At 37.7% G+C, this 23811-nt stretch overlaps 6 protein-coding genes across 6 annotated transcripts; 3 read left to right on the forward strand and 3 right to left on the reverse strand.

Moving 5' to 3' along the window:
* Positions 1-2221: 2221 nt before the first annotated feature.
* B0P05DRAFT_465673 (TB2/DP1, HVA22 family-domain-containing protein) lies at positions 2222-2772 on the forward strand (the record flags this gene model as incomplete). The annotated part of the gene is made up of 3 exons (XM_051574283.1): positions 2222-2403; positions 2470-2533; positions 2587-2772. 3 exons carry the CDS (start codon positions 2222-2224, stop codon positions 2770-2772), a joined length of 432 nt encoding a protein of 143 aa, XP_051437021.1.
* A 1721-nt stretch (positions 2773-4493) lies between these two features.
* B0P05DRAFT_506323 (NIPSNAP-domain-containing protein) lies at positions 4494-5712 on the forward strand (the record flags this gene model as incomplete). The annotated part of the gene is made up of 8 exons (XM_051575535.1): positions 4494-4701; positions 4754-4799; positions 4843-4937; positions 4984-5192; positions 5238-5269; positions 5314-5415; positions 5472-5548; positions 5594-5712. The coding sequence occupies 8 exons, from the start codon at positions 4494-4496 to the stop codon at positions 5656-5658; spliced, it is 834 nt and encodes a 277-aa protein (XP_051437022.1). The 3' UTR covers positions 5659-5712.
* On the reverse strand, positions 5713-7193 carry B0P05DRAFT_532825 (putative 3-oxoacyl carrier protein synthase). Its single transcript, XM_051577143.1, has 5 exons — positions 6958-7193; positions 6806-6910; positions 6595-6753; positions 6395-6546; positions 5713-6354 (listed from the first exon to the last, which is right to left on the reverse strand). The coding sequence occupies exons 1-5, from the start codon at positions 7177-7179 to the stop codon at positions 5853-5855; spliced, it is 1140 nt and encodes a 379-aa protein (XP_051437023.1). The 5' UTR covers positions 7180-7193; the 3' UTR covers positions 5713-5852.
* B0P05DRAFT_532829 (glycosyl transferase) lies at positions 7194-9043 on the reverse strand. Its single transcript, XM_051577144.1, has 7 exons — positions 8852-9043; positions 8645-8807; positions 8357-8596; positions 8135-8311; positions 7871-8092; positions 7471-7819; positions 7194-7423 (listed from the first exon to the last, which is right to left on the reverse strand). Exons 1-7 carry the CDS (start codon positions 9006-9008, stop codon positions 7223-7225), a joined length of 1509 nt encoding a protein of 502 aa, XP_051437024.1. The 5' UTR covers positions 9009-9043; the 3' UTR covers positions 7194-7222.
* Positions 9044-9721: 678 nt separating this feature from the next.
* Positions 9722-10570, forward strand: B0P05DRAFT_15068 (uncharacterized protein). Its single transcript, XM_051573081.1, has 4 exons — positions 9722-9981; positions 10024-10064; positions 10108-10329; positions 10383-10570. The coding sequence occupies exons 1-4, from the start codon at positions 9799-9801 to the stop codon at positions 10432-10434; spliced, it is 498 nt and encodes a 165-aa protein (XP_051437025.1). The 5' UTR covers positions 9722-9798; the 3' UTR covers positions 10435-10570.
* A 7979-nt stretch (positions 10571-18549) lies between these two features.
* Positions 18550-23664, reverse strand: B0P05DRAFT_585132 (uncharacterized protein; the record flags this gene model as incomplete). Its single annotated transcript, XM_051582412.1, has 5 exons — positions 18550-21948; positions 21995-22177; positions 22233-22426; positions 22476-22806; positions 22849-23664. 5 exons carry the CDS (start codon positions 23662-23664, stop codon positions 18550-18552), a joined length of 4923 nt encoding a protein of 1640 aa, XP_051437026.1.
* Between the last annotated feature and the right edge of the window lie 147 nt (positions 23665-23811).

The following is a 23811-nucleotide window of genomic DNA, read 5'->3' on the forward strand; positions in this document are numbered from 1 at the left end:
TTTGTGCAGTCAAAAAGAAGCGAAAAGGTTATTTAAAGCAGACAATCTCGGCAAAAACATGATACCCTGCTTATTCATAGCTATGCTGATATACTTTGCACATGATGCAGTTCATCCTACGCGCTTATAAAATGACTTATAAGCACAATGCAAACATCAATACTCAAACAAAAAAAAAAAAAAAAATATCATGAATACGGATATATACTTTAAGTTTGCGGTTTATTTTATCAAGATGGATAGCTTCAAAACTAATAGCTTCTATGTTTAATTGGCTTCCATTTGATAAATATTAAGTGTATTTACATCTTATACAATACCAGCCTAGTCCTGCTTCCTCTTATCCTTTAATTTCATGTCCACAATATCAGAAAATTGAGCTTTTCTATTATCTGGTAGATATTTAAGATAATAGTTGTACATACAAACAGTAACCTAGCTATCATAAAACTCCCAGAAGGTCGGTATTAGTTGAATTAATTTTCATATAAATAACTGTATATCATATTTTACTAGCATTGTCTCGATCTAGGCACGATCAAATCAAAGATTATGCAGACGCTAGGTTGCTTTAAAGAAACTTTGTCAAGTGATTGTTTGTGCGTGTGTGATTTTTAAATACCATTACCATCCAGCCAAACAAATTCGTTTAAAATTGAGTTGCATAAATTTTTTAATTGCAAGAACTATAGCTAAAAAAGAAATTCAAACTTTTTTTTAGCAATGAGAAACACCAAGACTGTATGAGTATGACGAATATATTTTTGCAGATGCTCTTCTACTATCACAATAGCAGTTATTGTAGATAAGGTATTCTTACATTTAGATTCAGTGTCTTATTGCATTTTGTTGTAGGCATTCAACAACAAGTTCTAATAATTATATTTAGTCAATAGCCATAAATGCTACTGATCTCAACTTGTGTCACTTATGTCTTAGAATGACATATGCGTCTGTTTATACAAAAAGCTTAATTACAATTGTACTCTTTATACTATCTTTGATAGTACTGAAAGAAAGAAAAAGTTGTTTTAATACAAGTACAGTGACACTCAAAGTGAGTTACATCCTTTTTATACTTTGTTTTTCTTGAAAAAAAAACAATGAATCAGAATATTGGACTGAGAATATTTTGTCTCATTGAGCGTATACGTAATCACATGGTTTTATCTATTATCTATCAATGTCCTATTGATAAGATAATAGATTTTCACACCAAAAAGGCGTATAAATAAACACACCAAGCTCCGTTCCTACCAAACTCTCTTTCTTCTATCTTAGCTTACAGAAATATGCCACTCACAAATACAGCTGGTGTTTTACAAAACGTAGTTAAGCAACAACTCACAGAACAACAATTTCAAGACACTATTTATATCTCCAAAGTACTCCAAAAACTTAAGCCAGAGCTCATGAACAGCCATGGCAATGTAACTATTCCGCAAAGATTATTAAACATTGACAAGCAACATATAACAGCTAACCAGAATCCTGCTATTGTCTTTGATTCCTTGCTGCATAAAACTGCCTCTCAAAGGAACAAAGGCGGTCTGCGATTTGATGATTCCATTGAATATTTTTGATTACCCAATTCTTGTAAATAAATAAAACCATATAGTCGTATTGTAAAATGAGAAACATTTATGCGTGTTTCTTACCTGAGATTAATTCTTATTAATGCTTTCTGTTAACCCGAGTCAAGTTTGCTTTGGGAGATTTGTGTTCCATGCAAGAGCAATGAGAAGAGTTTGACTAAACATTATTAAGAGGCTAAATCAACTTGAAAAGTCCTTGACGCTAAGATTCCCTCATGGATTTGATTCGCCCGAGATGTCAATTTAGTCCGGTATATTTAAGCTTTATTTTTTTTCCTCGAATTTGCTTTTTTTCTCTTTCTCAACAAACAAAAATTAAGCTCAATTTGTTTCTTTTGGCAGTATACAGACTAACCTAAAGAACAAAGTATTATAAAGAATAAAGGATAACCTAACTATAAAATGACTCCCATTTTACACCTCGTGTAGTATACACCTTCCAACTCTTTCTCGCTGTATGATACGATCTCAGCTGACAGTCCGGCTGATAACGTCAGTAACCCGATTATGCCGAATTTCGAGACAACAGTGACTCTGTGTCACTTTTCTTGGTTTTTGCATTAGGAGGGAAAAATTAACTCCTCACTATCTTTTTCTTTTTTATTTTTTTTCTATTTTTCTTTACTATGTTTACTTCTGCTATTTACTTTTGTGTCAAGTTGGGATTGTTGCAACTTTATCCGGCCTACATATGTTACAAGGCTATCAAGACCAACAACCAACAAGAATTTGGTTCTCTTTTGATTTTTTGGGTAGTTTCAATCACTTATCTTTCTCTCGAATACTTCTCGGATATATTTCTATTCTGGTAAGTAGTTGTTTTATGCATAAGCGAGTTTAAACAAACACGTCCTTATCTTCCGAAAAAAACAAGGTTGCCATTTTATAATGAAATCAAACTGGTATTGGTATTATGGCTTATTTTACCACAGACGCAGGTAAAAGAGATACATTTAATTAATCTGTGATAAACACTTACATCGAAAAAAAGGGCGCATCTGTGTTTTATACACGATACTTGGACCCATTTTTGAACACACATGAAGCACAAATTGACAATGCTCTGGTGGAGATTCAAGCTAAGCTCAAACAGACCATTGTCTTGTACGGCAAACAAGCTATTGTTAATGTCAGGAAGTGGGTGATAGATACTGTATTCAAGGTAAAGAGAAAATAGTAGGGGCGTACAGTCAGTCACACTAAATGATCTTGTGTGTAGGGTCAGGGAGCCGCAGTAGAAGAAAAAGATATCAGTAGTAGTAGTACGACCACTACTGCTCCTACAGAACCAGCTGTGATGAGCGAAACAGGTGGCTATATCATTAGCCCGTATAACCTGTTTTCTACCTTGGTTGCTTCCACCACCAATCGATTCCAACCATCTCCAGACATTCCACAGCCGCCTGCAATGGATCAACTTAATACACCTATTTTTACAGATACGCCCATTCAACTAGCACAATCATCCCCTACTGGCGAGAAATTAAAACGCTCAGATAGTCATGATTCCTTTGTTGATATTAGGGATGGAACAAGTAATGCCACCACTGCCACTACTACTACACCACCACCTCCTCCTCTACAAGAAACAGCAACATCATGGGGAGGATACTTGTCTAGCTGGATTAAGAAGCCCTCCAGTAGTAGCACATCTATTCCAACTGTTGATCATGCAAAACAAGATTAAACTTTGTCGAATAAATGCCTACTCGAAACAGAGATTTAATCTATTCTACTGAAGGAAGGTGGAGGTGGTAGGAGTAGACTTTTTTGTTTATTTATTATGAGTACACAAGCAGGAGAATTACTGTTTCAGTTATTGAAAACATTTCCTGCTTAGGGCATTGGTAGTGAAATTGTAAAGTGCACAAACTAAAGAAAATGGTTGATTAATTTACAGGTTTCTTATGCACTCCCCCTTTTTTTTTCTTAAGGACCACCCCTATCGGACATGTTCAAACCAAAATTCTCAGAGTACCAGATAGAGAGAGGGAGGTTCATACAACTGTGGCTTGAGAAGGGACGGTCCTAAAAAAATATAAAATGTATAATGTATCTCTTTAATGGCGAACACCCCGTCCACTCCAAAAAGGAGCACAAATGTATAGATGTTAACAATATAGCTGCTATTAGTTTTTTAGTATCTTTCTTTTCATCTTATTATGCAATGATACACAAACTGAAAAATCGTTATTATTCAGAGTATCCGGAGACACTACCGGCAACACATCATCATCAACAATGTCAGATCACCAACAATGATTATTCCATGGCCCACGGGCAAGAGAAAGCCACTACCAGTGACGATTCCGAGGCCAAGCACCAGGAAGTCATAATTAGCAATAATGATGTACCAACAACAGAGCAACCAGAACAAAGTGCAGAACAAAACAAGAGAAATGCTAGTTGCAACGATTCCTTCAAAAATGAGCTCTTGAATCCGACTTGTATTTATTTTCCACCTCCAGATCCTCAAAGTCATTTCATAGTACAGCCTATTGATGTGAGTATTGCCCTTTTCAATTTCTTCAGTAGTGGATGGCAATTAACTCTTGAAGACCACATACATTCCATCGTGGTAGTACATTCAATTCTCTTTTTATCAAAGAACCAGCATAATTATGATAATATATCTACATTTTTTGATCAAGCCATGTATGCTACTATCGCTATCGCGAAAAAAAGAAGTATAATGCTTTAAACAATGATTTTGACTTGTCGGCGACATCAATTTTGATTGGCTGCGACATTGCTTTTTGAAAACACTGTTTTTAAATACAAGCGGAAATTACTTAATGCATAAAAATAATGCGTGAAACAAGTTCTCGTGACTGTCGAGCTTTCTGCATGAATAAATATTGTTTGCTTTACGCCTTATTACTTTCTCTTTTCTCTTTAATGCTGTCAAGAACTATAAGAAATCAATCGCGTAATTTCAGTAGACAAGTCAATCCCTTGTTGAATCAAAATAACACCAAAACAAAGCAAGGACGCGCCAATGAAATCATTGAAGCAGTCTTGTATGGATCAAAAAAGATCAAAGAAATTGAAAATCAAACACATTCAAAAGTTTTAGCAAGAGGAAAATACGTACATGAACTCCAAAGTATATATAAAAAGGAAGCTATAATTGATATACGATAGCTAATATCCACAAGTTCATAAGATCAAGCCAGATAAAGTAGACGAATACGTTGACTTGGTGTAAGCAAGAAAGAAAAAGACTATCCTCACTCACTTTTTATAGATCCCAACATCTTCCTAAAATAGCCAATGATCCATCAAATGATGTTCATTTATGTGGAAGCTGGTCTATTGAAATAGGAGATCAAGATTCGTTTGGTAAGTTGTGACCCAAAGAGAATCTTTGCTTGACTTTTCCGTTTAGTTCACATTTGGGAGTACAAAGGATATCCGGGCCATAAACATACGCACGATAAGCTTTGCCAAGATCCTGATCATGCCCAGTTTCTTAAGAAATTACGGCCTTTATTAATCAAGCGTGAAAACGGGATTATGCTTGAATTTGAGTTTTGGCAAACATCTCCTCCTAAAGTTACAAATGGCATATTTGAACTTCGTAAATACAACTTGAAGGTAAGCCATATCAATACAAAGAGCAGTCATAACGCCATTGAATAGCCTGGCAGTTTGTTAGAATGGGAAATGCATTGGTAAGTGCTATGATTGATTACTGCTCTTTCCTCATTTACTATAGGCGGAAAGGACTTGAATGTCGCCGTCAATTCTGTGAACCTATTGGTGCTTGGTTTACTCAACTTGGTGAGCTGAATACTGTCTATCATATGTGGACTTATCCGTAAGCATTTCCTATGTGATATAGACAAAACATCTGATTCTCTTTTGTTGTTGTAGAGACTTGCAAGACAGAAAGACTACGCGTGAAGATGCTTGGAACACAGAGGGCTGGGCAGAAACTGTCCACAAGACAGGTAAATGAAAGAAATAAATTTTAGATACTAACTATTTCATTCTAGTGCCCTTAGTAAACCGCATGAGTTCTTTTATTATGAAACCATTGCCTCATAGTCCCATTCGATAAGGCTTTTTTATTATTATTATTAAACTTTTGCAAAACATAATGTGGCATTTGTACCACCAAAACCAAAACTATTTGTAATAGCAGCCCTTACTTGTTTTTCTTGAGCTTCAAGTGGTACATAGTTCAGGTTGAATTCTTCATTGTCTGGATTGTGTAAGTTGAGTGTAGGTGGCAACATATTCTATGCGAGAAAATCATTGAGCTGTCAAATACAGTACATAACTTACATGATGAACACTCAAAATAGAGAAAATGGCTTCCACAGCACCTGCTGCACCCAACAAATGTCCAGTAGCCCCCTTTGTTGAAGACACACTGATTTTATCCCAATAGCCATCAAACACAGTCTTAATGGCTCTGTTTTCTGCAATGTCACCTGCAGGTGTGCTTGTGGCGTGGGCATTCACATAGTCAATATCAGCAGGTGTCAATCCAGCAACTTGAAGTGCTCTACGCATGGATCTTGCAGCTCCTTGCCCGTTTTCTGGTGGAGATGTCATATGGTAAGCATCACCTGATAATCCATAGCCTTTTACTTCTGCATATATTTTGGCGCCTCTCTTTTTTGCATGTTCGTATTCTTCTAATACGACAATACCCGATCCTTCACCCATAACGAACCCAGCTCTGTCTTTATCAAAAGGACGAGATGCTTCTGTTGGTTTGTCTTCAAATTGAGAAGCTAATGATTTAGCTCTTGAGAAATGTTAGTCTACATTGATATAAGACAACTTGCCTTGCAAAACCAGCAATGGCTAATGGGTGAATAGAGGCCTCTGTGCCGCCTGCCACCATCACATCCGCATCACCGTATTGGATGAATCGCATCGCATCACCAATAGCATGAGCACCTGTAGTGCAAGCAGTCGATACAGCATGATTAGGTCCCTACAATCATTATCTATTATTTTGTGATCGATGGGTTCTTCTATCTACCTGAAATCCATACTTCATTGTGAGGTGACCAGCAGCCATATTGATCAATATGCGAGGGACAAACATAGGAGATACTCTTCGATAACCACCTGCCGAGTAAGCTGTGGTTGTGTCTACAATATCTTCTAGGCTGCCCATGCCAGATCCAATGCAGACACCCTTTAGATATATGTATGATCAGCAATATTATAAAAACAAGCCACTCACTTACTGTTCTCTCCTTTTCTGAATCAGTGGGTGCATAGTTGGCATCTTGAATCGCTTGACGCGCAGCTGCGATTGCATAATGAGAAAACTTAGCCATTGTTCTTTCATCCTACAAGCAACGTCAAAAACAAGAGAACTCAACTAGTAATAGCTTACTCCTCTATCAAGCCATTCGCTTGCAGTGAACTGTCCTTGTTCAAAAGGACCTTTGGGTACTTCAGCTGCAATACGAACAGGTAGTTTCTCAAAACCTTCACGTTCAGTTAAAGAAACAATACCGCACTGTCCCTTAAGCAGGTTTTGCCAGACTGTATTCACACCCACTCCCAAAGGCGTGACAAGACCCAGACCAGTAACGACTACTCTACGTTGAGTCATTTTTTTTATTGTTATTGAACGAAAAGAAGAACGGTATTTTAATTTATTGTGTCTTTTTCTTTGGTGGTGAAGAAGCAATGAAAGGTGTCACTGTGAATTGGCGATAAAGATAGTAGCAAAACAAGAGTGAAAAAGCGCCACAACTTATCATGACATTCATTACTGTAAAGAGGTCAGGCAGTCCTGCAGGTGGATCCACAAGTGCTTCTGCAATATGCCAGCATATAAACAATGTATGAACACCCTATTTGCAATGAATACAAAAAAGATATAATTTGGGATTCAACTTACACAAGTGCCTAATCGAGTAACCAAACCAACATCAGGACCATAACCACCTACAAGCCAGTTCCACATAAATGTTGTTATAAAGTAAGGGATCACTAGTCCTTCGCGCTTTAGTAATGGGAACATGCTAAACATGGCTGTGTTAACAAAAATGGAGGTAGCAATTGATTCTTCTAGAACAAGTAGAGTACCAGGTAAAAGGGGAAGCAAAATGGATTTTTCATGGACTTGGAATGAAAATAAAAAGAAACCAAGTGACGAGTTCAGCATAGCATATAAGAAACGTCTTCTGGAGGGTGCTATGCCCAAGTGAATCGAAACGGGAATAACCACAGCAAGTGTAGCCAGTAAACTATGTGTATCTGAGTTAATCACTGCCTATACTAAGTATTAATGTTATTACCTAAGGCGCATAGTAGACTCAAGGCTGAGGATTTGCCTTAATTTGACAACAATATTAAGGGCGCACCAGACGTTAGCTACTTTGTCTTCATACAGCCCACGAGCAACAGGAAAGATGCGAATAAAGACCTGTTTGATACCTTCCAAGGATGTTAGCCAAGGGGAAAACAAGATACCAAATGTAACGATAACAGTAATACCCAAATTGACAAACAAAATAAAACTATTATTAAATAAGCCATTTTGTTGCAGAATTCAATCCTACCCTTTTGGCTCAGTAAAACATCTTCCTAAGAGAAAGGCAAATACTGCTGGTGAATAATACAAGGCCATTTGTTTAAATCCCAAAGACAAACAAAAGAAAATGGATCCCAACACAAAATGTTTGGTCAAGAAGCAATTGATGGTCCACAAAGCAAGACCCAACATGACAGAATTAAATCTATTGACAATTAGGCACTTTGATACTAGACAATGCTTGGCTTACTGGAAATGAGCATGATCAATCATAATCAAACCTGGTTGCATAAGTATCAAAACGGCTGCCATATGTTTCTTCAAATACCCATTAGAGCCATATACAATTTGACAAAATACCAACACAGCAGGAATATAAACCAATGCTTCAGATACAATCACAGTGGATCTCATAAAGAGTCTACTTGCTGGTGTTTCAATACCCCTTGATGTATCTAAAGCAAACCAAGACGCGTTTATTTTTGATCCACTATAGAAGCATATAAATACTTTTTACAGTTAAGGATGGAAGTCTTACATGATACCACAAAGCCAGCTATGATATGCTGTCAAAGGCGGATAGTCGAGTCCCCACCATTGTAGATCATACCAATACCATTTGGAAGTAGGTAAATGGATTGTAAGTTCCATCCAATGTCGTTGTGCTTCATAATCACCATACATGGGTGGCATGTTGTATCCTTTTGGGTTATTAGGTCCAGACAAGTCGTATGCTTATATGTACCTGAATAAGGATAGAGTGAAACAATCCAACGTACAAGAGAAGCAAATGAGATGGCTATCAAAGGTGCTGTCCATAGCATCTGGCTCTGAACAAGTCGTTGTAGTGTCTCCCGAACAGGACTATGTACAAACAAAGAAGGCGTTGAATCCTTTGTCATTGTTCAATGAGCTATGGAAAAGAGAAAAAAGAAAGTGAGTTTTGTGCGACTTTTTTCACTAAGACTGAAATTACTTGCATCCAATCAATAACTTTTCAAAGGCTTGAGTATTGAAGTATTAGATAGTCGCTAAGTATTTTCTCTTCTGATCCTTTACTCTTCAAAAGGTCTGTGTCTTGACTTTGCATACACAAAATGATACAATGTACAGTGATGTAGTTATTTGCTTTAAATAAGGCAATCTTAATTATGATACATCTGCTACAAGTTTGCTATACTCTTTCATAGGCAGTTTACCTCGTGATTCCCCCCTCCAGTCCCTTAATCTTGCCTTTATGCCACGCTATATAATTCGTACGACAGCCAAGAAACTTTATAGCCGTATGAAGGAACCGATCGTCATAATTAGCTATTAAAGTGATCATTTTGTAAACACTACTCTACCTAAGTTTGTATTTACTCTCATAATAATTAACAGATTCATTCAGGTTATCATGAAAGAAAAAATATTTGGAGCTAATGCAACTGGATTGCTTTATTTTTCTTGTTATTATTATTATTATTTCAGTACATACAACGTATACATGTCTCTATAGAGCATTCAAGAAGCAAACAAGATAGGGCCTTGATAAATCGAAGTTTTTTTTTTTTTTTTTTTTTTTTTTTTTTTTTTTTTTTTTTTTTTTTTTTTTTTTTTACAATGTCTAGTTATATATCAACATCATGTGTGTATATATACATACATCTTTGTATCGCTTCTTGTTTGCTTCTCTCTTCTCATTTTGAAACAATGATTCTTCGTATCTATTTAATAGAATTGAAACTTTCTGTTGTGAAGTTAGAAAGGATAAATGAGCTTTTAGAATGTCGGAAAAATAGCCTTTGTCTTGTCAACTCTTATTTCGCCGCAGACTATATAGTTACTGAATTAAAAAGCCCATCACGTATCTTAAGAAACACAAAAGAAGTAATGGTGTTCAATGCAAAATAAGAAATTACTCATGTTTATATATAGTCAACATGTCCTGTTGTTCATGTTAATTGGCTAATAGACAGGTAAGTCTCTCTTTTTTTAATGATTATTCAATTTTAACTTTAGTTCAATTTCAAATGATACTTTGCTTGATCCCAAACCCTATATGATTGATGTTTCTGCCGCTCGAAAAGAACAAATACCAAGAGCATTATCTCCATTGCCTAGACAAGTTACTTGGGAACAGTTATCTGAAGCTCGCCGAATGAGGGCCAATGAACCAATGAATCATCACACAAAATATGATGAACGTCGACTTTATTATCAACATAAAGGCCGCAAAACAAAGTAGGGCTCAGTCTATACGGAATTCATGCAAGAAAATTCATTTAATATTTTAGGTACAGAGAAAGACGTCGATATAGAAAGATTTTTTTCAAAGTCAACAGTTAAATCTTCATATCAAAAGATAAAAGAAAAGCAGGTTGTCAATAGTAAACAAAAAGACAACAACACAAATCAACAAGAGAAACACATTGTAAAAAGTACCTTGAGTGTATCGTGTAGTTTTTCTTTGCCAACTAGTAACACAATCACATCTTTATCAAGAGTTGCATCTTTGTAAGAGCCTAATGGCGTACATGTCAAATAAACATAAAATTATTGAGAGCTACGAAGATTACATACTCTTGGTTATACTATTACACCACAGAAAGAAGTTGTTGCAGTATTTAGCGGATTTGCTTGCATAAAAAAAGATACTCAGAATAATAACAACGATTCAAAGTGATTTGCTCACTATAAGCAACATATTAAAACTATCTTTCAGAGGTCTCGGTCAAGAAACTAACAATGAAAGGTCTTTGCTCAAGACTGAGGGCTTTTTTTAAGTCTTCGCTCGCTATCTTTGTAATAGACACATATTAAGCTTAGTGGCTTATTAGTGAAGCTTCACTTTTAAAGCAGCTTTTGCTAGTACACTTACTCGCTATCTTTTTGGATATTGTGTATCAAAGCATCAAAGCACACAAAATGCTTGTTGTCGGAGATTGAAAACATGCACCTCGATTCATCAGAAATTGAGCCTTCATGGTTCTTTCGCCTAACAAACCAACCTACAGCATGACATCCTCCAAAGGGCGTCGTAAAATCAATGATTCACCCAGAACTTGGTCGCAAGTAGCGGCTAAAACTATTGTGTCTGCTAACCAGTCGTCACCATTGGCTGCCACTGCTTCATTTGCACGCACTTCTAGTTCTTCCAAGTCAAAGTATGCTAGTACCAACACTCTTTCTTCAGGCACCATTACGCCTTATATTGTCGGTTTAGAAAAAGATAGTGTTTTGATTGATATTACTAATATTCGTTATATAAATGGCCTTAAACAGTTTCTTGGATTACTCAATACAAATGAAGAGTATTATTTCTTTGGCACTTTACTTGTTGAGCGCAAGTATTTGCAGAGACGCTTTATTGAAACATGCTGGGATAGCAAATCAGAAGTGTACAATAAATTTGTCAACTCCGGTTTGCAGATGGAAGATAATGCGATTATCAAAGACTACCGCAGCTTGCCCCAAAACGCCAAAATTGCTCGAGTTAAGGTTGAGCGACTCCCCCTCATCCATCCTTCAACTCTCCGCGAGCAAATAAAAAATTGCTTTTCCCATTTTGATGAAGTCCTGGATCTGGGATTTCAGATAGATGGTGCTGTATTTTTTGGCCAGGGATATGTCGTCCTTGATCTGAACAATCCTCACAAGAATGAGCCTGAGCAACTTAGTCGAGTAGTAGATTGGTCTGGATCTGATTGTGAACTTCTGCTTACGTGGGATGAAATGCCCCAGTTTTGTCGTTTTTGTCAGAAATCCGACCATTGTAGAGCAGACTACATGGAACTCATTAATACTCGTCGTTGTTATAACTGTAATGAGCGTGGTCATATCAGCTGTGATTGTCCTCGTCGTAATCATGGATCAGGCCACCCTCCTAATAAGCGTATTGGAATCACAAAAAAACAAGACTAATAGAACAGGCCCCAATCCGCCTAATGAGAAACTGTCACAAAGTGTGAAGCCTAAGCAAACTGTCTCTCCTGCCGCATTGACTACCGTTCCTCTCAGTCAAATAGCAACAGAGACTATTTAAACTCTCTCCAATGACACTCCATTAGTTGAGTCTGAATCGATGGTCCATGAAATGAAAGAGCAAGGAGATAATGAAGTAGAAATCATTGAATCAGACGGAGAGGATGATGAATATCTCCCAAATATTCCAAGCAATAATCCAACCCAAGAAACATTGGATTTAGAAAAGCTTATCCAGGGCGTAAAAAGGTTAAACTTAATCATGAAGATGAGAGACAAAGAGTGGTACCAAATCATAACACAGGTACCTCTCTTAATTTTCAATAAGATAATCTATGCCTAAAGGCTCTATGCAAGTTTCCAAACTTAATTGTCGTGGTCTTACCAAAACTATAGATCTTTACAAACAGTTCTTATTCGTCCGCTTTCTACGTTTAACTAAATATGACATTCTATACTTACAAGAGACACACGCATCTACACTTAATATACAGAAACAGCTCAATCTCAAGTTCCAGAATAAATCTAGTCTTTGGACAGAACACTGTGGCATTGTTTCCTTAAAATCTCACTACAAAATTACAGCACATCCCACCATCAATTCTACCAATGGCCGCTTTCTCTTAGCGTCTATCGCTCATGCCTCTGAACCCTTCATTCCTTTTATGTATATCCTCAATATTTATGCTCCTGCTTATCGTAGTAGTCGATCCACATTCTTTCGCACATTATCTTCCAATCAACCATTAATGTCACATTTACGGTCAACGTCTTTGCCTATTATTATTGCTGGCGATTTCAACTATGACATTTACCGTAAATCCAACATTGATACGTGCTGGAATGATCTACTTCTTACTTCATTCCAAGATTGTTTTCAAAGTGATCCTCTTCATACATTTGTCAGTACCACTGGTAGTCGCACACATATTGACTATAAATTTTGCACTCTACCTCATACTGACAATGTAATTTCTAAGACTCAAAATTTTGTCAACTACAGTTGGACTGACCATGCCTTTCTTTCTATCAACTATCAACTGGTACACACTCCAGCTGGACCTGGTCCTTGGAAAGGTAATCCTAATCTTGCTCGACTATCTGCATATAGAAAAGGTTTGACAACACATATTGAGCAATACATGGATAGCATCAACCGTTTGGATCCTGATTGCCCTTCAGTTCAAACTATTTGGGATGAATTGAAAGAACAAGTTAAAGTTTTTACTCGATCCTTCCAGATCGAGCGTAACAACTGGCGATCCAAATCTCTGAAAAAGCTTCAATCCAAACGCAACAAAATTTTACGAGATCATAAAAATACATCTATTTTATCATCTCTTTTGCCAAAGGTTGAAAAAATGATTACTATTTTGCAGGATGAATCTGCCGAAATAGAACATCTCAAAGCAGGCAGATTTTGGCGAGAAAAAGGTGAACGATCTCCTGGTCTTCTCAAAAAAACTTGCACAAGATAGGTCTACACAGCGAACAATACCAAAGCTCTTTGATCCCAATTCTAGACGATTGGTTACTAATACAGAAGGGAAAACAAAGGTGATGGTTGCCTTCTATAAGGCGCTATATCGTCCTGACAAGGTCCAATCCTCCGATGTCAATACGCTTTTACAACGTACCAACAGCCAACGACTTACTAAAGAGCAAGCATCTACCCTTGAAAGTCCTATCACTTGGCTGGAGATATCGAAAGCAAGTAGACGCTCACCTCGTCAGAGTAGTCCTGGTAGCGATGGTTTGCCATACGAAATTCTAGGTATTTTACTTTATGTTCCTTGTTTAAGGCAGCTGGTTCTACAAGTATATAATGATGCCTTAGCTCATTCTTTATTCCTGAAATCATGGCTGCTATCACTTATGACTCTTTTGTCTAAGAAAGGTGATTTAACGCAGGCAGAGAACTATCGTCCTATCCAGTTGGTGAATACAGATAACAAGATCTTCACTCGGATAATCAACCACAGGACTATGACAGTAGCTGTTATACTTATCAGCAGACATCAGCTAGGCTTTATGCCTGGTAGATATATTGCTGAACATGGCTTGCTCACCCAAATGATCATGGAAAATGCAGCAACAAACTACCGCCGATCAGACAAGGATCTTGGCATTCTTTTAGACCAAGAAAAGGCCTATGATCGTGTCAACCTTGACTATCTCAAGCAAGTGTTGTTACACTTTGGTTTTCCAAAGACCCTGGTTGCCAGCACTATTACCTTGTTTAGAGATAATTCCATTTGTATCAACATCAATGGTTGGCTCTCTAAGCAGTTAGTTCCAAAGCGCCGAGGCCTCAAACAAGGTGACCCACTCTCTTGTATTTTGTACAATTTTACCTTAGAGACACTTCTCCAGTCGATATTGAATGACACTCAATTTTCTGGCTATCGCTTCAATCATAATGATTTTAGTCAAGCTATCACCTTACCTGCTATCAAATTGCTTAGCTATGCTGATGGCATTTTAGTTTTCCTTCGTAACATTCGTGATCTCCGTAGAATGCAATTTCACTTACAGGCCTACAGTAAAGCATCCAATGCCAAGATGAACTACCATAAAGTGCGAGCAATCTCTCTCTCTGGTCACAATCTAGATGACAAATGGCTGACTACTCTACAAGCCATTGACATTCCTAAGATATGGTGCCGTACAGATGCTGAACCCATTATCTATTTAGGTTTTCCCCTTATCCAATCCTTGGACCAGCGCGCTCACTTTTTTTCGTCCCTCACTCGATCACTGTCTCAACTGGCGGATATTCATGCCTCACGCAATCTTTCTGTTGTTGGTAGAGCTACAGTTGCCAGCTCACTTTTATTGTCTAAATGCTGGTATATTTTGCGGGTGATCCCTACCACTCAAGCAATCCTTAATACCATTCGAACTGTCATTACTTCTTTTGTCAACCGGCAAATCTTTCCTCGCATTAGCTGGCAAACGATGACTGCACCAAAGTGGCATGGTGGCCTTGGCATTCTTGACTTGTTTTCTCAGCAGAAATCACTGTATTACCATTGGCTTCATCCTTTTTTGTGTCCTCAAGCTGAAAGTTCTCTGGTACAAGATTTTCTAGCAGCACATACCCGTGCTTTGCTCCAGACTGAACATCTGCTCTTGGGTCTGCTCTTTCCTCGTTCGCAGTCAGGCCATTTAAGGCAGTTGGCCAGTAACACTATCACCATGTGCTGCCAGACAATCGATGCTGTTCCCAGGAAACAGTATATATACATGTCAAATCTTATCAAATGTCTTTTACTGCTCTTACGCTCCATTGTTCTACCATTCAACAATTTTAACTTGCCTCTCAAGTTACGTACAGTAGCAGCTTCCTATCTGTATGAGTACTATTTACAGAGTCACTATCTGGCATCAATACCGGCTTCTTCTTTTCCCTTGGATATTCGGCGTAGTGTTAGGAAATATCTTCAAGCAATGAATCAAATTCGTTGTCACCTGGAACCATTTTTTGGTCAATGCCTTGTTCGTACTTCATTAGACTTATACAATCCTGTGCATATTCCTGCAATCTAGCGGTCTCTTGGTTTCTTTTCCTTTGTGCGTACACTGAAACTGCCATTTGACAACGTAAATTTTGTTGCTCTCAAAAATGGTGGCCATACTTTCCGTAAGGTCATCACACAAGCTGCCTTGTCTGATATCATTGCCCGGCAAGAAGTTTCTTCTGCGGCTGGGAAGTACTTTTGGCGCATACCTATCACAACATTGCAGAGAAATGTGATGTATCGACTTCTGACTCACAAGATTCCCACTCGCTTACTTCTATCCAAGGTTTTTCCTGCTCGCTTCCCTACTGCTGCCTGCATTTTGTGTGGTGATTAGGAAACGATGTATCATTTCTTTTGCCCCCAAAAAATTTTCGTTCTGGGATGCCTTGATCAGAGAGTTTTTATGGCCAGGCGCCTCTCTGGATCTAGTTTCAGATGCACTTGCATCGTTCAATTTTTCTCGGATTCGGGCTCAAACAAACTATCCTCTTTCAATAGCCATGGTAAACTTGATCGGTCTCTCTGAGATCTGGAAGGCCCATTGGGCTCATACCATGCAGAACCAACCATTCCATTATCTCTCTGTTCTTCACAGCACTCGATATCAAATTAAGCGAATAGCCGCTGAGAATGACCTTTCACCTTGAGAAGTTTTTCCTCGTAACAGCTGCTCTTTTTTCCTTTGTACTTTTGAAATTGTAGTACCCTTTTTGTTTCTTTTAACCTCTTATAATAAATGATTGTCGAGCACCTCTTTTAGTGGGTCCCTCTCAAGACCACTAATACGTGCAGCAAATAAAATCATTAAAAAAATCGAACCTTTGCTGAGAACTACATAAAAACGCAGTTTTATGGCTTTGGTGCAGTGATAAAAGTTGTAGATCCTTGCTTTCTAATTTTATTGATGTAAGAATAATTGAGCTGTTGTTAGCAGAATATTTTGTAAATGAACAGACATGCTCTAGGGTTTTTCGCTCATAGTTCATTATTTTCATAGTATAATCAGCAAGCAACTACATTCACCAAAAACTATAGCTTTTGACGCACATTTTGGGTATCTAAGCTTGTCGATAGCTCTATTTCTCGTCTTGTAGCATCAAAAATAAGATAGAAGGTTGTCAAACTAACGATTTTCATGAGTAATACCCTGGTCGAAACGCATATTTTGGTCATTTTGGACATGTCGCATTTTCTGGTCCAAATTGAATCCAAAGGTATCTCATATGTTAGTAAACATGGTTTGTGGATACCTAGCTTGTTTATTCCCGAATAAACAGGCTTTATGCTACATTGATGTTGTCTAAGAAAAGAACAAGATTTGCATGAATTGGTGTCTTCAATGTCAAAACATGTATTTGTCTGGTATCTCTGTCACATGAATAAGTAACCCACGTAATACTGGACTGTTTATCGACATAAAGCATCATGTTAAAGAGGCATTTGATAGGCCCAAATCAAAGGAAATGTTTGCTTACGAACAATGTCAAGATATTGAGAAACTTTATGTTGTTGATATACGACAAATTGCCTTTAGCAAACGCATCAAATATAGTAGTTAACCACCGTATACTATCATGCTTTCACCCACTTTTCTGTAGTCGAGATATATTTAGTTTAAAAGGTTCAATAAGTTAATGAAATTAGCCATATATTGTTCTGAGAAAAGGCCCAGGTATTAATACAAATTTGTACACCTAACTTGTAGCATTTCCTTCTTATTGCTGCATGTCTTTCAGACTATTTCCTTGGATGTTATCTCTATATCTGCTAGAAACCTCTTTTTCCTTAATATAAATATACTCTATTTTATAAATGTAAAAAAGGAATACTTACTCAAAATAGATTTACACAGCTCAACATACCAGTTTATACATAATACTATTTTACTGGGTACTATTTGATGTGCAACAAGCAACTTTATGACACATTTGATAAGAAAATAATGACAAAACTACTTGTTTGTTGAGGTGTAGTAAGATACCCTTGCTCAAAATCAAAAATCCACCGCTCAACAGAGATAGAAGCAACTTCTACTATAGTAGTGTATAGTAAAAAGTGTCTGTATAATGTACCAAAATAAGCTCCAAGTGCTAGTTTTAACAAGGACATATGAAAAGTGCACGCTATCACTACAAAGCAAAAAATACGTTTTTTGACCTTTTCGCAGCACTTTTGTAGCAGGTCTACTGTATTTTTATACACCATTAGATGCGCCATGTAGAACGCTACAACTTTGCTTAATGTATTTTTGGAACATTTTTAAGAGCTTTGTGCACTTTAGATCACATAAGCAATTTTAAAAGGTTAGGAGAAGCAAAGAGTAGAAGAAACAAAATGCTAGTGTTTGAAATACTCTACCTTCCTCCTACAGGACCTCTATCGCTTATTGCATTCATAGCTGCTATCACTGAACCCAGAAGTATCAAATGGTATAGTATATTTTTCTCGCATGATTTCGGTGCATCAATTACAGTGTACAATGAACTTTGAATGCAGATTTGAAGATAATACTTAAATCAAGTCGATTCTCTAATCTTAGTAGACTTCCTTTCTTTTTGTTAGAAATACCTAGAAGTGATCTCACCTCATATCGGTTGGATCAGATCTGCATTGGATCAATCTGACATTTAGAAAAAAATGTTTCAATTTTTAATTTATTTCTGTTCCATTTTATTACAGAAAGTGTCCCATCAATAAGTGAAAACAATGTACGTAAAATCATTTTTTAGTGTCTATGCTCTTCGAATAATGCTAAGATTGAATTCAGTCAAAAAACCATGTTTTCAATTAAAAAAAGTTACACAAGATAATATCAAAATGTTGCATGATTTTTTTAAAGACGATAAGAACAATTATTTCTTGTTCTTTTTTCTTGTTCTTTTTTCTTGTTCTTTTTCTTGTTCTTTTTTCTTGTTCTTTTTCTTTCTTTTTAATTAAAAAACGGGGGTATCATGCTTTAAAGCCAATTACTGAAGGATGAATGTGAAGTTACCGTTTGATTTGCAGAAGCACATTCTGAAGCCCGAGAACAATTGTTCTTTAAGGAACACTCTGCAATACCGCCACAAGTAGCAGGCATTGGCTTCTTAAACAAGAGTTTTTGCTGTCTTTTTTCTTGCTGCTTTTGCTTCACATTGCCACCACAACATTTTCCTCCGTTTTTTTCTTTATTGACACCACCACAACATCCATTATTGCCTCTGTTGGTTGGAGAGCAAGTAGAATGATCATCACATTGGCAGCCTAAATCCATACTCTCATCTTCTGCTACAATTTGATCAATAATCTGCTGCCCATTTAATCCAATGTCTTCCATGGTTTCTCTTGTTTGTTTTAGACGCTCTTTTTCTGTCAAACTGGGCTTGTCAAGATACACCAGCTTAATGAAATTACCAAAATCACACGCAAGTCCAGACCCATCCAGCGAAATAATATGGCGAATAGCAGAGAATGGCAAGTTTTCACTTGCTTCTAAACTATCATCGTCTAAAAGAAAATCATCTTCCTCTTGATCTTTCTTGGTGTCTTCATCAGAACTGTCAGATAGATGTGCATGAATGTGCTTGTATTTTAAGCCCATTTTCGTCTCATCATGGCTTGAGGAAGATGTAAACAAGCCCAACAAAGTCCCTTTCAATGCTTGTAAAGTCTTGTGTTGATCTTCTTCTTTCTCTTGTTTTGATTGAACCATGTGTGTGTTATCATCAAGACTAAAGGTTTCAATAGGTATTTTTGAGCGATGTGTTTCATGTTCTTCTGTCAAGTCAGATGGATCGTAATACTGTAAGGAAGCAAACCAGACTTCCCATTCACCTTGCTGTGACTTGTCACGACGGCGACGACGACGACAGCGACGTACACCAGCCAAGATTTTATCACAAAAGACAAGACCACGACCAGCAGGTTGATCAATGTGTCCCAAGAAGGTAGGTTCCAAAGCAATGTTGGTATCGCCTGCTAATTGTTCAATATCCAGTAACTCAAGCGTATCCATACTATCATGACTACTTATCACCACAGGAGAAGGTCGACTCTGAAAAGTTCTCTTCTTGATAGCCGTATGCGAAGACGAGGCTCGTTTGCGTGTTCTGCCAACGACGGTAGCAGATGTATGCATCAATAATCCGTCAGCTGTTGCGTCTTCGTTGCTGTTGATAGACGCCTTACGATGCTTGTATTGTTTACGATGATAGTCCTTTGTGCATAGTGTACAAGGTCCTTCATGGCCATTGTCTGAACGCTCTAAACGCCAAGCATGGACCTTATTATCCATACCACTGGAGGCAACCAAGAAGCCGTTACCAAAACAAGTATCACAGTCACGACAAAGGCCTGGTCCGTTCTCTACTTCACAATAACGTGTCACTACCACCTGATAAATGGATCCTCGGTGATCCGATGGAGATCCAAGCGACACTGAATGCGAATCACTAGAAGAGGCTGAAGAGCGCCTGTCTTCCTCATCATCACCATCGGAAGAAGAATATTCACTCGGTGCATCACCTATATGATGAGAGAATCGAGCAAATTGGCGGATAGGACCGCCTACACTGTTTCTATCACGCGCAGTCAAGTCTGAAACAACGGAAGCTGTACTAGAGACAGAAGAAGAAAGTGTAGGCACTTTACCCAACGATAAGAAGCAGATAGATTCACCCGTTTCGAAATTCCACACCTTTACAGCACCATCGGCACATCCTGTGACCAAGACGCCCATACCGCCTACAGGTATTTCAGTTGCTATGGAAGTAACGGCACTTGTTTGCTTGATTGTATAGACTAAATGCCAAAGCGTACTTGTTTGTTGAGACGGTTCTTCAAGCGCATCGTCTGTCTTTTTGGTGATCAAACGACGTTCCCAACATTTGACTGTACCATCTTTTGAAGCAGTAAATACCCATGTTACACCAAGTTTGCGATGAGGGGCTTTGGAGTCCACAACATGCAGCTGTGTAATGTCTTTTGTGTGACCCGTCTTGACTGTTTGAATGCATTCACCCGACAAAATGTCCCATTCATGTAACCACCCGCTCTTGTGTGCAGAAACAATAAAGTTTTGTGATACTTCAATATCAGTAGCACTATAATGAGCAGCAGCTTCAGCAATCCTTGGGTGACAAAATTCAGCAATAGCTCCAATGAATTGCACACACAAGATACGGTCAATCTTCTTTTGGCTCAAGGTAGGTTCATGATGGAATCGACGGCGAAGCCCTGTCTCTTCTGATTCCTGATGCACTTCCACCGTATGAGGATGAATGTCCATTTCTCGAACAAGCGTGCCTGTATTGACATTCCAGATACGAATCAAGCCATCATCATAACCTGCAGCAACCCAACGGTTGCCTTGATCTATTTTAACACAACGGGCTTTTGACAATTGTTTAGATAACATGATAGGACGACTGGTTCTTCTTTTTCGTTGATGCTTGCTGTGATGAGGTTTCTTTTTAGCATGATGGTCTGGGTTCAAAGTAGCCTGAAGAAGACCACCTCGAGCAGGATAGAGTTTATCAAGACGAGCTAACCAAGTAGGGTGAGCATGGTCTATATCCCATAGCATAATTCGTCCATCTTGACCACAGGACACCAAGTTTTGTTTCGCATTGGCATTCAAGTCTTGAATATCTGTTGTGTGTTGATGTGTCAAGGTATGAACTTGAATCTTCTTGACATTGGAACGATACTGTTGCTGATTAAAGATGTTTTGGGCAGTAATTGCACCGCGATGAATACCGTCTGCATCATACTCTTTACTAATACCCAATGTTTGTCCTTTCATATAGAAATAATAGGCACGTTTTGAGAACTGCATCAAAATACAGAACCATCGAATCAAGGCCAACATAGACTGGTTAAAGCACTGAATCATCAATGGCACTAACCATTCCTTACGCCACTTGGGCGTCATCCAGGTAATGATGGCAATCATCACTAACCATAAGATCAAGACAGGTATATTAATGCTCAACAATATCACTAAAGCACGCTGAATCACAGACAATACAAACATGCGAAAAAGTGAAGGGTGATAGTCAGGTTTGTAATGAATATCCATGGATTTGAGTTGGTAAAGATGTTGTAATTGATCTACATGGTGCTGAACACGCATGATATCTGAACTATAGATGAAGAGATGAGCAGGTTGGATCTGAAGCCAGGTTGTGTCTTTTTCGGGATTGACTGTAGACCAGAATTGATCTGAGAGTTGGTTAAGATCAGGTTGGTAAACAAACGAATCATGGTGTTGCATAGGTTCGATTTCAGTGATTAATGGTGCTGAGGAAGGAACATGTAAATGGTGATGGTATTCTTTTGTACAGAATAAGGACAAGACAAGTAAAATTAAGCACAACTATAGATATAGATGTCAGTGATGCAAAGTGGTGATTTAATATTACCATAAAAGCATTGATTACTCGGTGAGTTTTGAAGTCTTTGCATTCTGCGCATGTCTTGCTGTCTTCTTTATTAGGTGTGTCTTGAATTGGGCAGAAATCAGAATGATGTGCTTGTTTCTTGAATTCATGATTGGCTAGTTCATGAAGACGTTTTGACATTTGGCGATCATCTAAATCTGCCAGCTACACATATAAGAGAAAGAAAATAAGCCATACATTTACATAGAGCTAAACTTACTTCAACTCGTTTAATATCAATAGACAAGACAGCAATCACAAAAGTTCCTTCAAGGATGAAATCCACAATCAAGGCAACCTGAGCAAACATACAGAACTCTTTGATCAAGGCTGTCTCCATGTAAGTGCCTACATTCAAAATGAACAATTCTGCAATCAATGTGGCTGTCATAGGCACACCAACACTTTGTAAACCTATAAAGATAGATATCAGTATAGAATGTTTTTATGTTCTGAGGCATACCTCGACTAATTTTCTCATTGACAACCATGTCACAACCAGCATAAAGAACAGCGTTTGTCAGCAAAAAGATGTTCTCTAAACAACCAATGTTGACAGCCACCAATAGCAAATACCAGGGAACATGATTGAGCGAGATGCCTAGTTTATCCATGATACCATAGGTTGTCGTAAAACAAGCAACAGAGAGGAACACAGCAGCCAAACCAAAAGAATAACCAGACTTGACAAGATTTGATTTGTTAAATGCTATTGAGACCAAATAAAAAATAATTAAGTATGCTACAATAGAAGCTTGTGCCTTGTATGAAATATCGTAGGGAAACAAGTTGAACTATACAATGTCAATAGGCAATCTTCTTCTTTTTTTTCTTACCTTGTACTGAATCATATGCGCGGTATTACTCGAAGAAGCAGCCCAGATAGAAGAAGATATCTGTGGTGGTCTGGGTTGAAGATCAATAATATGGTATTTGTTTTTTACTTCTTGTAACAACTGATTCCAAATACGTATCGCATTGCCTTGTTTGTTTTGTTTAAGAACAAAAGTCAACAAGACAGCATCTGCTTTGACAAATCTACCTTGGTGATCAAAGGTGGCATTCGAATAGACCGAGTAAGGGTGTATTTCATATTGGTGACGAGTGTTTGCCTGATCTAATCGTGTTTTCGATCGCCAATCGTTTTCATCTCTAAACTGAACAAAAGGAGGTGCGTGCACAAGACAATGGCCGTGGTGCTTGTAGCATATAGAAGCGAGTGAGACGGGTGCAGCATTGTCAGCCATGGTAACAATAGTTGTACTGATACTTTCATAAATTTGTTTTGCTTGCTGTATTAATTCAAATGTCACTGGTTGATTTGGATGTGATAGACGTATTTGTTCAGTGATTAGGTATTGTGTAGGTGGATGGTGGCTGGTTGTAAAGTTATTAAACTGGACGTGGGCAGAGGCGTGCCAGCATTGAGCATCCAGCGACGTCGATAAATGAGATAATGGTATGTTATTTTGTATTGTTGGTGTAATGATATTATGACAATATTTAGTGACAATGGGTAATGAAAAATAGGCTATAAAAGATAAAGAGAAGAGCAGTAATAGATACGTTCGAGACGCTACTGTCTTTCCATAATTGTAGTATAATTGTTTCGATAGTTTCCTGACTATCGTATTTGCAACTCGAATAGGCATAGAAAAATAAAGAAGATGAAAGGCTGTACAATATATATATATAAAGAAGTGATATATACGAAGAAAAAAAAGGAAGAAAAAAAAAAAGGGAGAAAAAAAAGGAATAATAACCCAGAAAGAAGAAAAAAAAAAAGAGAGAGAACTCCA

Source organism: Gilbertella persicaria (assembly GCF_025201335.1).
Source record: "Gilbertella persicaria strain CBS 190.32 chromosome Unknown B0P05scaffold_10, whole genome shotgun sequence".
Taxonomy (NCBI): Eukaryota; Fungi; Mucoromycota; class Mucoromycetes; order Mucorales; family Choanephoraceae; genus Gilbertella; species Gilbertella persicaria.

What these genes read in the sequence shown, in the direction of transcription:
- B0P05DRAFT_532829 (XM_051577144.1), bottom strand. Translation starts at nt 9,008, where the DNA reads ATGACAAAGGATTCAACGCCTTCTTTGTTTGTACATAGTCCTGTTCGG. An exon ending in AGCTGGCTTTGTGGTATCAT is followed by an intron (nt 8,597 to 8,644) that starts GTAAGACTTCCA and finishes ATGCTTCTATAG; the next exon opens with TGGATCAAAAATAAACGCGT. An exon ending in TTACTCGATTAGGCACTTGT is followed by an intron (nt 7,424 to 7,470) that starts GTAAGTTGAATC and finishes CATTGCAAATAG; the next exon opens with GGTGTTCATACATTGTTTAT.
- B0P05DRAFT_15068 (XM_051573081.1), top strand. Translation starts at nt 9,799, where the DNA reads ATGATTCTTCGTATCTATTTAATAGAATTGAAACTTTCTGTTGTGAAG. An exon ending in GAAACACAAAAGAAGTAATG is followed by an intron (nt 9,982 to 10,023) that starts GTGTTCAATGCA and finishes GTTTATATATAG; the next exon opens with TCAACATGTCCTGTTGTTCA. An exon ending in GTTAATTGGCTAATAGACAG is followed by an intron (nt 10,065 to 10,107) that starts GTAAGTCTCTCT and finishes TTTTAACTTTAG; the next exon opens with TTCAATTTCAAATGATACTT.
- B0P05DRAFT_532825 (XM_051577143.1), bottom strand. Translation starts at nt 7,179, where the DNA reads ATGACTCAACGTAGAGTAGTCGTTACTGGTCTGGGTCTTGTCACGCCT. An exon ending in GCGAATGGCTTGATAGAGGA is followed by an intron (nt 6,911 to 6,957) that starts GTAAGCTATTAC and finishes CGTTGCTTGTAG; the next exon opens with GATGAAAGAACAATGGCTAA. An exon ending in GCCATTGCTGGTTTTGCAAG is followed by an intron (nt 6,355 to 6,394) that starts GCAAGTTGTCTT and finishes ACATTTCTCAAG; the next exon opens with AGCTAAATCATTAGCTTCTC.